The following is a 15,141-nucleotide window of genomic DNA, read 5'->3' as shown; positions in this document are numbered from 1 at the left end:
CCGGAGTTGGGTGGATAAAGGAATATATACGATATAAAACATATTATCTGAAGGGAAACTTAAGTCCTTTGATCAATTAAAGGGGGAATTTGTATAAATCTCTACAGTTTCGGCATTCATTTAATGCACAATCAAGATGGACGCCCTTTTGGGTAGAAAATAATACTTTTGTTAAGTTGGTATTAGAGAAGGGAAATACTAAGGGTCGTATTTCTGATATTTACTGAATCCTTCTAGATAATTATTTAAAAATATTTCCTTCTCCAGCTAGACAAAAATGGATGGAGATATAGGTCCAATTTCTGAGGATCAATGGAGAGAGGTATTAGAACTGGTACCCCAATTATCTTTACATGAGGGGCAGAGATTTCCCCAGATCATATTAATACACAGGAAATACAAGACGCCTAGATTCCTATGTAACATAGGATACCGGACTGCTGCTGAATGTCCAGGATGTAACATGGATGCTGCGGGCCTATTACATCCGCTATGGGAATGCCGGGAGTTAGGTAAATACTGGAAAGGAGTTCTGTCTATTATAAAGAGGGTGTATAAAATAGATATTCAACCAGACCCAAAAAAATGCCTATTAGGTATATTAGAGGATGATATGGAATTTGACCCAATTTCAATAGGGATTTCACATATTTTATTTCAAGCTAGGAAACATATTGCATCCAAATGGATTAACCCCTCACCTCCAGAAATTAGTGAACTAAAAAATAGGATAAATAACATTATCAGATTAGAAAAAGGGGTATATAAAAAACAAAACTCAATGAATAAATTTGAGAAAATATGGGGTTTATGGTTGGATACACCTGGAATGCCAGCAAGGGGGATATTGTTGGAGAGACAATTTGACTTATAGGGGAGGGGGGTATTGGCACATTGTAATGTGTATTGGAATTCCTTAACATGTGGTATGGGTAATATAGCACACCTATATGTGTATAGGATTATAATATTTATTACAATATTATGGTTATATAAAATATTTCAAGAATGTGGAATGTTAATTGTAGGATATAGTAACTGCAAGTTATGAGACGGTAATGGGCAAGCTGAAAGGATATACAGGAGAGATGCATATATGTGATTCCTATGGTATGTTATTTTATTATTGTATGTACTGGTTTCTTGTTTTGTCAAAAAAAATAAGTAAGAAAATCTCAATAAAAATATATTGGATTAAAAAAAAAGATTAGAAAAAAGGCTTCTCCCCCGTGTGGGTTCTCTGGTGCCTAATCAAATTGGATGTCTGGTTAAAACATTTCCCACAATCTGAACATGAAAAAGGCTTCTCCCCTGTGTGGGTTCTCTGGTGCTTAACCAAAGCTGATTTATGGTTAAAACATTTCCCACATTCTGAACATGAAAAGGGCTTCTCCCCTGTGTGGGTTCTCTGGTGCGTAACCAAAACTGATTTTTGGTTAAAACATTTCCCACATTCTGAACAGGAAAAGGGCTTCTCCCCTGTGTGGGTTCTCTGGTGGTTAATCAAACCTGATTTCTGGTTAAAACATTTCCCACATTCGGAACAGGAAAAGGGCTTCTCCCCTGTGTGGGTTCTCTGGTGGTTATCAAGATGGCATTTCCGGTTAAAACATTTCCCACATTCTGAACATGAAAAAGGCTTCTCCCCTGTGTGGGTTCTCTGGTGATCAACAAAAACTGATTTCTGGTTAAAATATTTTCCACATTTGGAACAAAAAAATCTGTTGTCCACTGTGTGTATTTTTTGATGTTTAAGAATAGACTTTTCGAGGGTAAAACTATTTCCATTTTCTGAACGTGAAAATGATTTCTTTGCTTTAGGAGCAGTTCGTTTTTTAATGCTTATTTTATTTTGATTTTCCTTAGTAGTCGGTAATGAATCAGAAGATAGGACCTGTTTCATAGGATCAGATGATTGATGTTTGCTGTGAAGGGATGATGGTATATCTGGAGTAATGGCATTCACTTCAATTGTATCCTGTGGGATCTCAAGATCGTCAGATTTAAAAATCTCCTGTCCATCTGATATTTTGGTAGAGTCATCTGCCAAGAAAAAAAACAATTATTAATTTAGAATAAAATATCCTTGAAATTTATATTTTTGAACATTTCTACTTAAAATGTCTAAACAAACACATCCCTGGGCTACATGCTAATCCAGGGAAATGAAGAGATATATGCTCAAGCTTAAAAATCAATTTTATTAGACACAAATCTAAAAAATAGAGGAATATTTACAATTCTGCTCTGGTTTTCTGCCATTTTGTTATATTAGGGTTTCTGCAAAAGGTGTGTCCCATCTCCTCTGGGACGTCTACTTCTCCTCCTGCTTCGACTTGTGTAACGTCTGCTTCTGTCACCAGGCGCCTCCTTATTCATTCTGCAGGCGGCACTGGTGATGGAAGAGACGTCAGAACCAGAAGCTCTGCGAGGCACAGGCTCTGTCCAGCCACTAAGATTAGGGTGCCTGGGACCTGTAGTACCATCCAGTCTGGCAGTATGGGTGTGTGTGCTGTCCAGCTGGAGTAATCTGCTCCTTGCTTCAGCCATTTGGAAAGCACCGCACCCTACTAAAGCTGGAAGCATATTGCCGGAAGCTGCCAGATACAGCCTTGTCCTCCTCTGGTTCAGTCCTCTGTGCTCAGCTCCCGGCTTGTGTATTTGTTTCCTGTTGTGACCCCGGCCCGTTTACTGACTACTTTTGTGTCTTCTGATTTTGTATTTTCTCTGCCCTCCTGGTTCTGACCCGGCTATCTGACTATTCTTCTTCCCATCTCACTCCACAGAACAGCAGGTAACACCGTGGCCCAAGCCTAGGGGTCTCTGTGTAAGTCCAGATCCATGTAGAGGGGTTAAAGGGTGATGAGCAAAGTAATTTTTTAAATCTAGAAACGGGGTAGATAAGGCAAGCCTGTTTGTGGTGGCCATCTTTTGAGCTTTCAGGTGACCATAAACAGTGCCCCCAATACATTGTGTCTGCAAACAGCAAGATCTGCATTAGAATAGCTAAATGGCGCTCCTTCCCTTCTTAACCTGCCATGTGCCCAGACAGTAGTGTACAACCGTATATAGGGGATTGTCAGATTCAAAAGAAGTTGGAAAATAATTTGTAAGGTCCATTTGTTACCTATTATCCTTTGTGAAGAATTTCAAAGTTATCACCATATAAAGTGATTTGAAAAATGGGCCTGATTAGAAACACAAAACTGGCTGCAGGAAGGGGTTAAATCAGAGGATTACTGAAGTCAAAAACAGTGAGTATAGACAATAACACATCTACTGAAATGATCAAACTCAACAGTCTTCATCAGAGAAAAATGAGTAACTAGTGGTGAAACCTCTCTGGGGTAATTAGAGTATGGGGCTCGGTGGCTCTTGGGAATCTAAACTATCGTAAGGGACAATATTTTCTTTCTGATGAGTTTCAAGAAGAAATATTAGACATTTAAAGAGAACTTTTTATAATACTGCAGAGATGAGGTGTCTTAAATTTAGATCTCGGGCATTTGGAGGAGGTAATGGAGATCTTTCTGAAAGACTATCAGGGAGTTACAGAGTCACATAAGTGAGGCCGGCCGATCCCACCACAGTGAACCTATCATACAGAATGAACTTGTGAAAAAAGAAAGAATATAAAAACATGTAACATCCCCAACAACAACGTATGTATGAGGGGAGAAATCCAACACTAAACTGGAGTCACACTCATTTATGGTGGACCATTGGAGCAACTATGAGTTCTGACCAAAAGAGTAGAGAAAGTATTAGCGCCCCCATTTCAAAAGAGATTGTGCAGTAATCTGAATTCCTTAGGATTGAAAACATAATGTAATTTATGGCACAGGTGTAATGTTTTTTGTATAGTTTAATGCAATCCTTTTTGAAGTTAATTGGTTTTAAAAGATATTGAAAAGTCAGGATAAAGGGAAACTCTTGATATGTTAAAAGAAATTCACACTTGGCCCTCACTGGACATTTAATGTTGTCGATCATAAAAGCGAAGTTTGGTCAGAAAGACTGGACCTGGTCTTGTAGGGACCAAAAGAGCACATTTAGCAGCACAGAAGGCAGAGAAGGTAGATTCATCCAATAAGATATCGGGGATCTAGGAAGCCAACAGCATCATTACCCTCCGCTTTCTCTTACAGACCCATCATAATATTTTTCTTCAAGTGATTTTTTAATTTGTCAACACATTCTACGTACGCTGTCATTTGGCTTTGTAGTTTACAGATCTGAGCAAGTAAAAGCATCTCCTAATCCCAGGGGGTAGGTGGATCTTCCAGGTAGTAAGTTGTGTAGAAAAGGGCTTTCACAATTTCCCAAAGTAAATTGAATATTTTCGGACTGAGGAGAATGTTGTGGTCTAGCGGCAAAATGGTGATCACACGATTGTGACACGGCCGGACTACACCACTGATAAAGCAGCCACAGCCGGTGACAGAGAAGAATCTGTGACTTCTCTGCATTTAGTGGTTACTACTCACCTGGGTAGTCATATGTAGGAATCTCCTCTTTACACCGCTCATCACCCCTCACATATGTCTCTGTAGTATTAATATGGGTCAGATTTTCACCCTTAAATAAATATTATAAAAGTCAAAGACAGATGGAGAAGTCACATCTATGATCAGCTCTAATCCTGCCATCTCCACCGTTCTCACTACACAAATATAAATCATAATACTGGTGGATAAAACAAGACTGAACAAAAAACCTTTACAGCCGTCTACACATCATAGGGGAAATCTCATGACATGTTATCTGTATCTACCTGAGGAACATTGGGATCTTCTTGTTTATAGTCCTGTAGACGAAGATGACGGGGACATCTCTCTGGTGTTGTCCTCTTACTGGATAGATCTGGAGGAAACACATACAGGGGCTGAATTCATTCTTTACATACAGATAATTATAGGCCATGTGTATTTAGTCCTGTCTATTACCTGGTGATGTGAGGGACTGGGGAACCTCCAACAAGATGTTCCTGTACAGATCTTTGTGTCCTTCTAAATACTCCCACTCCTCCATGGAGAAATATACAGCGAAATCCTGACACCTTATATGAACCTGACAAATACAATGATACAGTCATCCCCCCGATCCCTTCATAGTGTTACTGTATAATGTCCCAGCAATGTCACCTCTCCAGTCAGAAGCTCAATCATCTTGTAGGCGAGTTCTAGGATCTGGTCATTGATGTCCTCATGTATCAGGGGGTGAGGTGGAGGCCCCGTGATTAATCTCTGGTTATAGAGAGACACATTAATAAATCTCACTCCAGACATTTCCAGAGTCCTCACCTCTCCAGTTCTGTCCATCTGTTATTCCCATATATAAGAATAATTAAACGCGATGTCATCAGAATCTCTCACCTCTCCAGTAAGCCGAAAGAGGATCTCTAGGGTGAGGTGTAATATCCTCTCCACCATCTCCATCTTGTCCCTGTCCATATCCATCTTTGATGGGTAAATCAGGAAAATTTTGTTATATAGAAGATCTTCACTGAGAGGATTCGGTATTGTAGAGACCTGAATGAGAAGAAAATAAGCCGATGGAACATCATAAAAATCCTGTGTAATAATACAACTATTGGAGATAACGAGGGGAAACATATAAGGAGATTTATTATTTGACAGTATTTAGTTTTTTCTTTACATCTAGTAATAAAACCTTTATATTTTAGGCCACAGACAACAAGCAGTTTCTTCCTCAGAGTCTGCAGCTGAATACATTTCTCATAGACTCACTGTAAGGGAAATATTGAGAAAATATTAACAATGTCTCCCAAACCTCTTTTCCCTCTCACCCCTCCCTTATCCACCATTTGGACCAAACCAACTGTTTCCATGCAATTTAACACACACAGAAGTCACTTGTAGACAAATGCAGCACAAAAGGTGCTACTGACCCACTTAACATACGAATGCATCTCCCCTTAGCACAAACCTGGGATAGACTGACACCTTCCAGCAGGGGCAGAGATTGAAGAAAAACTCATTTAGGCTTCAAAAAGGTTTAACACAAACTCCAGGATGTCCGGAGCTGATACCAAATATGGAATATTGGAAGTTCCATAACTCCGCTAATAATGGGACCCATATTTTTAGTGGCAGGGTCAGCCAAGGAACAATATGCTTATTTTTTCGTACCTGTGAGCCCCTCCAGGTATCTGGGGTGCAAAAGTAACAAAATAACAGACCACAACTATGTCATGCGTGGTCTCTAAAGGAAGGTAAATTCATAACGGAAAAAATGGTATTACTTCCGGGCTTCTGCGATTAACCAACGATAAGTTATCGCAAAAGCCAGATATTCTAATAAAAATATGGAGGCTGGTATCCAGCCCACGTAATGTCATCCCAGGTGCTGTGTGGGCAGGTCTCCCCTTAGGCATAAAAGAATCCAAGGAGGATGGATGAGTATTCATTGCCAGGGGGGTATAAAGACTATAATAAACGGATCTTGTTCGATAACAGTCAAATCAATAAGTGGGGCGCCCCCCTCCAGCTAAACAGAATTGTCTCTGCGATCTGTCTATCACGTAAGTCTTCTTTAATCCCGTTTATATTATGTAACTGTATATTCTGTACTGTATTGTCCCCTTTGTAAAATCCTTGTATATTTTTCATAACATTGCCTTCCTTTTGGATTAAATATAAAATGTAATAGTCCTGTTTCTGTTGCTCTGTAATCGTTCCCTCCCCCGAAGCCATATACGCTACTAGAACGCAGGCGTCCGACCAGGCCTGTATTATATTTCAAATCTGGACGGTGGTGGCAGCGAATAATAATAATTGGGTTATCGTGAAGCTGACAGTGACCGTACGGGGGCATATACACATATCCCTACAGAGTGACGACTATGGTGAGAGATAATGTGATCTCCCCGATGTCGCCTCTTTGTGAGTTCATGGCACCTTCTATAACGCTAATTCTCGTCTCATTTTCCGACAATGGAATTGGAATTAGCAATACTGCAGGAGATATTCATTATGATCCCCATGTTTCTCCCCTTCCCTGCTCATCACCTCTGGAGCTGTGCTAGTCATGGGGCAGCTACCATTGACCATGTCACTATCTGGCGTGACAGTGGTCACTCACACGGGACAACCTGCTTCCTGGTGTCCATGCCTGCTCCCTTTGCACATAGCACTTATGCTGGCTCAATTTAGGGGATCCTCAGCAGCATCACCCCGCAAGATGAGGTGGCTGAACTACCTTTAACACAACATAAATTTTTATTATGCTTGTCATTGACATTATTGACAGTGGCATTACATGTCATATCAGATCTGGGAGGGTGGTCAAACACCCCCAAACCCCGTGACAGTCAGGGTCTTCCCAGGAATGCGTTCCTCTGGTAACATGAACTCAGGGTGGATGAGGGTACATTCTGCGCCAGTGTTCTTAAGGTCAACAGTAACGGGCTGTAAGTTTTCCTGGGCCCTGTCAACCGCCCCACCCACAAAAAGAATGGCTACAGTAGGTCCTGAGGCCTCAGGTGTGGTGTTCATCTTAAGCAAAAGGTGGCTACTTTGAAGAACCTAGAATATAAGACATATTTTCAGTTGTTTCACACTTTTTTGTTAAGTATATAATTCCACATGTGTTAATTCATAGTTTTGATGCCTTCAGTGTGAATGTACAATTTTCATAGTCATGAAAATACAGAAAAATCTTTAAATGAGAAGGTGTGTCCAAACTTTTGGTCTGTACTGTAGGTGGAGGGGAGATACTCAACAGGATCCGTTGCTATAATAAATATATACTCCCGCAATAAATACTACCAACCTCAGCAGATGCGGCTGAAGGGAAAGACCTGCCCACATACCCCCTGGGATGACATTACGGGGGCTGGTCTCCAGCCTTCATATCTTTATTAGATATCTGGTTTTTGTGATAACTTATTGTGGGATGATCGTAGAGGCCCGAAAGTGATAAAATTTTCTCCGCTATGATTTTACCTTTCTCCAGAGACCTCACACGGTATAGCTGCGATTTGTTATTTTGGGACTTTTGCGCCACAGCCCCCAGAGGAACCTACAGAGACACGAAAATATCCATATCATTCCCTAGCTGACCCGGTCACTAAAAATATGGGTCCCTTCATTTTCAGAATTATGAAACTTTAGTTATTCCATATTTCGTTTTGACTCCGAAGATCCTGCAGTCTTTGTTAAACCCCTTTTGAGCCTAAACGAGCCATTTCCTCTTTCCTTCCATCTCTGCCCCTATGCTGGAAGGTGTCAACCTATCCCAGGTCTGTGCTAAGAGGAGATGCATTTGTATGTAGAATAGGCTACTGAGCTCCTTGTACTGTTATTTGCATACCAACAGCTGCGTGGAGTGTCAGCTCTCCTCTGGAGACAAATGGTGGATAAGGGAGGGATGAAGAGGGGTTTCAGGGACAGAGAATTTGTTAATACTTTCTCAATATTTCCCTGACAGAAACTATGCACTAAAAGGTCCCTAATTGACTGAACCTTTCTGAAAGTTATTGTAGGAGTAGATCCCACAGAACCCTCAGGTCCGGGTCAGCCACAAGTATATCCCAGTGTTTTCTGAGGATATGAAAGATACAGTCACTCTAATTGTCGTAAGTTTTTCTTACTCGTGTTGTTCTATCTTTTTCTTGGTCTCTTGGATAGGTATGGAGGAGTGTCTGTCTCTCCCATTTTTCTGCAAACGATGATGTGGAATCCAAAATGTACCACGAGTACACTTTTTCCCTTAATCTGATGTTCAGGTCTATTGCCTGTATATTAAAATCTGTGACATTAGAGCAGTACCCTCTCAACAGTAAAAATTGTCCCTTGGGTATTCCTCTTTTTATGAGGTTGGGTTGGTGGATATCCAACTTCAATAGTTTATTAGTACTTGAAGGTTTATGATAGATGAGTGTTCCTAGGGTCCCATTGCAATCTTTCTTGATTAGTACATCCAGGAATGGCAACTGGTAATAATTAAATTCAGATGTAAATCTCAGGTAGTCTCTATTGATGTTGAGTTCCCTGTTGAGTTCCCTGACAAATTCAAAAGATTGTTCACTCGTCCCTGACCAGATAATAAAAATGTCGTAAATATATTTGTACCATACCCCAATATATGGATGCCACCACTTATGATCATCCCTGAACATTGTGGTTTCCTCCCACCAGCTCAGCAATACTTTAGCATGTGATGGTGCACAGGGGCTCCCCATCGCAGTACCCCTGAGCTGGTGGAAGTATTTCCTGTCAAAAAGAAAGAAGTTATGAGTAATAGCGAATTTTAGAAGATCCTCCATGAAGTCATTATGTCTGCTACACTCTATTGACCTCGATTTCAAGAAATGTCTTACTCCTCTGATACCATCCTCATGCGGTATATTACTGTACAAAGCCTCGATATCTAGTAAGGCCTGCTCCCCTACATGCATGTATACATGCTCGAGGGTCTACATGTAGGGGAGCAGGCAAAGGGAAAACCATTTTCCAGAGGAATTATTCCAACTATAAAACCTCAGGCGGTACTGTGGGAACATTACACATCATAAATACTGCCTAAGGGGCATAATGGGGGCATTACACTGTGTGGGGGCATCATACATACTGCATATGGGGCATAATGGGGACATTACACTGTGTGGGGGCATCATACACACTGCATAAGGGGAATAATTGGGACATTACACTGTGTGGGGGGCATCATACTGCATAAGGGGCATAATGGGGGTATTAAATTGTGTGGGGGGCATCATACATTCTGCATAAGGGGTATAATGGGAGCATTACACTGTGTGGGGGTATCATACATACTGCATAAGGGGCATAATGGGGGCATTACATTGTGTGGGGGCATCATACATACTACATAAGGGGCATAATGGGGGCATTACACTGTGGGGGGCATCATACATACTGCATAAGGGGCATAATGGGGGCATTACACTGTGTGGGGGCATCATACATACTGTATAAGGGGCATAATGGGGGCATTACACTGTGGGGGGCATCATACATACTACATAAGGGGCATAATGGGGGCATTACACTGTGGGGGGCATCATACATCCTGGATAAGGGGCATAATGGGGGCATTACACTGTGGGGGGCATCATACATACAGCATAATGGACATAATGGGGGCATTACACTGTGTGGGGGCATCATACATCCAGCATAAGGGGCATAAAGGAGGCATTACACTGTGTGGGGACATCATACATCCTGCATAAGGGGCATAATGGGGGCATTACACTGTGGGGGCATCATACATCCTGCATAAGGGGCATAATGGGGGCATTACACTGTGGGGGGCATCATACATACAGCATAAGGGGCATAATGGGGGCATTACACATACTGCATAAGGGACATAATGAGGGCATTACACTGTGTGGAGCATCATACATCCTGCATAAGGGGCATAATGGGGGCATTACACTGTGTGGGGGCATCATTCATTCGGCATAAGGGGCATTACACTGTGTGGGGGCATCATACATACTGCATAAGGGGCATTACACTGTGTGGGGGCATCATACATACTGCATAAGGGGCATAATGGCAGCATTACACTGTGTGGGGCATCATACATTCTGCATAAGGGGCATTACACTGTGTGGGGCATCATACATACTGCATAAGGGGCATAATGGGGGCATTACACTGTGTGGGGCATCATACATACTGCATAAGGGGCATAATGGGGGCATTACACTGTGTGGGGGCATCATACATCCTGCATAAGGGGCATAATGGGGGCATTACACTGTGTGGGGGCATCATACATCCTGCATAAGGGGCATAATGGGGGCATTACACTGTGGGGCATCATACATCCTGCATAAGGGGCATAATGGGGGCATTACACTGTGTGGGGGGCATCATACATCGTGCATAAGGGGCATAATGGGGGCATTACACTGTGGGGCAGTAAAGGGGTCCTGTACTATAAGAACAATACGTTTCCTCCCTTCCTGTCTCCATAGTTGGGTCGTATGTATCTATTACAGGAAACAGAACAAAAACCTTATGATTCTTATAAAGGGGCAACACAAGACCCCAAAAGAGTCTCCGTGCTGAAGGGGTTAATGCCCCCTGCGCCCAGTAATGGGTCTCCACATACCTCCACCTGCAGAGCCGCCACCACATATATGGCTGCTCTGTGCGCACAGGACCTGTGATGAGGTCACAGGAGGGGAGGAGTCAGGGGTCACATGATCAGGGGCCTCAGTGGATGCAGGACTCTGCTGTGCTGGTTGTCATGGTGCTGGATGAGCTGAAGTTTATGTGTGGGGTCAGGAGGGGTTTACAGTGTGGATGTAGCAGAGCCGCGTGTGTACGAGGTGTACGGAGCAGAGCCGTGTGTGTACGAGGTGTACGGAGCAGAGCCGCGTGTGTACGAGGTGTACGGAGCAGAGCCGCGTGTGTACGAGGTGTACGGAGCGGAGCCGCGTGTGTACGAGGTGTACGGAGCGGAGCCGCGTGTGTACGAGGTGTACGGAGCGGAGCCGCGTGTGTACGAGGTGTACGGAGCGGAGCCGCGTGTGTACGAGGTGTACGGAGCGGAGCCGCGTGTGTACGAGGTGTACGGAGCGGAGCCGCGTGTGTACGAGGTGTACGGAGCGGAGCCGCGCATGTACGAGGTGTACGGAGCAAAGCCGCGTGTGTACGAGGTGTACGGAGCAGAGCCGCGCGTGTACGAGGTGTACGGAGCAGAGCCGCGCGTGTACGAGGTGTACGGAGCGGAGCCACGTGTGTACGAGGCGTACGGAGCAGAGCCGCGTGTGTACGAGGCGTACGGAGCAGAGCCGTCTGTACGAGGCGCACGGAGCGGAGCCGTGTGTACGAGGTGTACGGAGCGGTGCCGCGCGTGTACGAGGTGTAAAGAGCGGAGCCGCGTGTGTACGAGGTGTACGGAGCGGAGCCGCATGTGTACGAGGTGTACGGAGCGGAGCCGCGCGTGTACGGAGCGGAGCCGCGCGTGTACGAGGTGTATGGAGCGGAGCCGCGCGTGTACGAGGTGTGTGGAGCGGAACCGCGTGTGTACGAGGTGTGCGGAGCCTCATGTGTACGAGGTGTGCGGAGCCGCGTATGTACGAGGTGTACGGAGCGGAGCCCCATTTGTACGAGGCGTACGGAGCGGAGCCGCGTGTGTACGAGGTGTACGGAGCAGAGCCACGTGTGTACGAGGTGTACGGAGCAGAGCCGGGCGTGTACGAGGTGTACGGAGCAGAGCCGCGCGTGTACGAGGTGTACGGAGCAGAGCCGCGCGTGTATGAGGTGTACAGAGCAGAGCCGCACGTGTACGAGCTGTACGGAGCAGAGCCGCACGTGTACGAGCTGTACGGAGCAGAGCCGCGCGTGTACGAGCTGTGCGGAGCAGAGCCGCACGTGTACGAGGTGTGCGGAGCGGAGCCGCGCGTATACGAGGTGTACGGAGCGGAGCCGCGCGTGTACGAGGTGTACGGAGCGGGAGCCACGTGTGTTACGAGGTGTACGGAGCGGAGCCGCGTGTACGAGGTGTACGGAGCGGAGCCGTGCGTGTACGAGGTGTACGGAGCGGGAGCCACGTGTGTTACGAGGTGTACGGAGCAGAGCCGCGCGTGTACGAGGTGTAAGGAGCGGAGCCACGCGTGTACGAGGTGTACGGAGCAGAGCCGCGCGTGTACGAGGTGTACGGAGCAGAGCCACGCGTGTACGAGGTGTACGGAGCAGAGCCACGTGTGTATGAGGTGTATGGAGCGGAACCGCATGTGTACGAGGTGTACGGAGCAGAGCCGTGTGTGTTTGTCAGTCCTCACTTGTGAGGGCCAATAGCAAAGCCCTCGAGGTGTGAAGAACATACAACCCCCTAAAGTGACCCCATTTCGGACACTGCACCCACAAGGGAAGTCATCTGAGGGTGTAATGGGCGTTCTTACGTTTTTATCCCACAGGTGTCTCACTGATTTCTTTACCTCTCGTTTGTGTGTAAATAATATTACATTTGCTCAGAGCCGCAGTGAGGGGTTCCGCCAGGGGTGGACACACCACCGATGCACCCGGGCCCAGAGGTGAAGGGGGGCCCATGCAGGAAGGGGCGTAGTGCTCAGGCAGTAGACCACGCAGCTGCTATGGGGCCCCTTGACTGAGGGCTGATGCTGCTTATCCCCGTCCACTCCCACCCGTCATGATTTTTGATACCCTGGGCAGAGTGAGGGCATTGAAAAAGGGGGCATGTCATGCAGGAGAGAGGCCGGTGGCCAATGAACGCTTCCCCATCAGACTGATGAGAGCGCTCATTGACTGCTGTGTCTGTCCTCCTGCAGGGACTTGCAATGGGTCTTCTGCCTCCTGCTGTTCCTTTCCCAGAAGCATTTCCTCAAAAAGTAGAGGGAGGGGGAAGAGAGTCCACAGCATCGGACCACACGCTGGGGCAATCAGTCCTGTCTGTGTACCCTCCACAGTGCGTTCTGCAGCCCTCTCCAGAAGACCCCAATAGCATAAAACATTAGTATATGAGTGTATGTATATGTGTGCAGGGCTGCCACCAGGAATTTCAGGTCCCATACTGGCAAAATTTTCTGGCCCCCTGAGACTCCGCCCAGGCTCCACCCCAGCTCCACCTTCACTCCTCGAACCTTCCACAGTCACACCACCCACTGTTGGAAAAACTCCACTTCTGCACCACATCCTCACCAATCACACATTAAGGGTATGTGCCCACGGTCAGGAGCCGCCTGCGGGATAGCCGCATGACTTCTGCCCTCATTTTATGCAAATGAGTGGCACAATTATTTTTTTTTGTACATTGCAGACTTTCCTCATAAAGGTAAAGTCTGTGGAGAAAGTCCACATGTGGACCCACAAGTCAAATTGACATGCTGCTGGTCTGAAAGCAGCCAAAATTAGAAAAATATTGTCTCTGTCCAAATATATATGGACCTCTCTGTACATAGCCAGCAGCTTTTGTTTTGGTCAAAAGATTTTGTAAGCCAACAACATGACAAGGTGGACTCTTCTGGCCGGACCCTGCTCTACTCTAGCCTATTAAACATTTCTTGAAATATCCTGTACTCTTTTTAGGTATATTTTTAGTTATTTTTCTTTAAGGGAATGTGTCACGTTTTTTAAAATGACCAATAATAATACATACAAGGGACAAATACCTTCACACTATGGCCGGACCACATAGTGGCCAAATATTACCACATACAAAGAATACCGCCACACCATGACTAGACCACATATTACCACCCCATAGTGACCGAATAATACTACATACAAGGAGCAAATACCACCAAACCATGGCCGGAGGACATATTACCACAAAATAGTGACCCAATAATACCACATAAAAAGAACAAATATCGCCACACCATGACTGGAGTATATATTACCACCTCATAGTCACCGAATAATACCATGTACAAGGGACAAATATCGCCACAACATTACCAGACCACATATTACCACCACATAGTGACCAAATACTACAATACTGATCATTGATAAAAAAAAACAATACTAATATTACCATAAGTGCCATTATACACAGGAGCTCTTTACATAGTATACAGTGTATAGTGTCAGTGTACAGGTAATACAGGGATCACCAGTGACATTATACACAGGAGCTCTGTACATATAGTGTCAGTGTACAGGTAATATAGTGATCTCCAGTGACATTATACACAGGAGCTCTGTATATAGTGTCAGAGTACAGATAATACAGGGATCACCGGTGACATTATACACAGGAGCTCTGTATATAGTGTCAGTGTAAAGGTAATACAGTGATCACCAGTGACATTATACACAGGAGCTCTGTATATAGTGTCAGTTTACAGGTAATACAGGGATCACCAGTGACATTATACACAGGAGCTCTGTATATACTGTCAGTGTACAGGTAATACAGGGATCACCAGTGACATTATAGCCTCTATATTTTTATTAGATATCTGTTTTTTTGCGATAACTTATTGTGGGTTGATCGTAGAGGCCCAAAAGTGACTCCATATGTTCTGTTATGATTTTACCTTTCCCCAGAGACCACACACGGTATAGCTGCCATCTATTTTGTTACTTTTGCAGCACAGCTCCCCAGAGAGGCTTACAGAGACGGGAAAATATCCATATTATTCCTTAGCTGACCCTGCCATCCAAAATA

At 44.7% G+C, this 15,141-nt stretch overlaps 1 protein-coding gene across 3 annotated transcripts; it reads right to left on the bottom strand.

Moving 5' to 3' along the window:
• Positions 1-957: 957 nt before the first annotated feature.
• On the bottom strand, positions 958-11,197 carry LOC141221819 (uncharacterized). 3 transcript variants are annotated; one of them, XM_073666580.1, is made up of 7 exons: positions 11,113-11,197; positions 5,376-5,531; positions 5,145-5,246; positions 4,947-5,070; positions 4,775-4,863; positions 4,488-4,578; positions 958-2,043 (listed from the first exon to the last, which is right to left on the bottom strand). In XM_073666580.1, the coding sequence occupies exons 2-7, from the start codon at positions 5,457-5,459 to the stop codon at positions 1,208-1,210; spliced, it is 1,326 nt and encodes a 441-aa protein (XP_073522681.1). In that variant the 5' UTR covers positions 5,460-5,531; positions 11,113-11,197; the 3' UTR covers positions 958-1,207. The 3 variants fall into 3 exon arrangements, with proteins under 3 accessions (XP_073522681.1, XP_073522682.1, XP_073522683.1); XM_073666581.1 differs by lacking the exon at positions 5,145-5,246; XM_073666582.1 differs by lacking the exons at positions 5,376-5,531; positions 11,113-11,197 and having other exon boundaries at positions 4,947-5,059.
• Between the last annotated feature and the right edge of the window lie 3,944 nt (positions 11,198-15,141).

Source organism: Phyllobates terribilis, unplaced genomic scaffold, assembly GCF_046119375.1.
Source record: "Phyllobates terribilis strain yellow unplaced genomic scaffold, ASM4611937v1 Scaffold_335__1_contigs__length_2066515, whole genome shotgun sequence".
NCBI lineage: Eukaryota > Metazoa > Chordata > Amphibia > Anura > Dendrobatidae > Phyllobates > Phyllobates terribilis.
The sequence above is the reverse complement of the archived record's forward strand: the minus strand, read 5'-3'. Positions and strand labels throughout refer to the sequence as shown.

Excerpts from the sequence above, each read along its gene's own strand:
- LOC141221819 (XM_073666580.1), bottom strand. The coding sequence starts at position 5,459 with ATGGATATGGACAGGGACAAGATGGAGATGGTGGAGAGGATATTACAC. Across the intron at positions 5,071-5,144 it reads TTGAGCTTCTGACTGGAGAG|GTTCATATAAGGTGTCAGGA; the intron begins GTGACATTGCTG and ends TGTATTTGTCAG. Across the intron at positions 2,044-4,487 it reads TCCTACATATGACTACCCAG|ATGACTCTACCAAAATATCA; the intron begins GTGAGTAGTAAC and ends TTTTCTTGGCAG.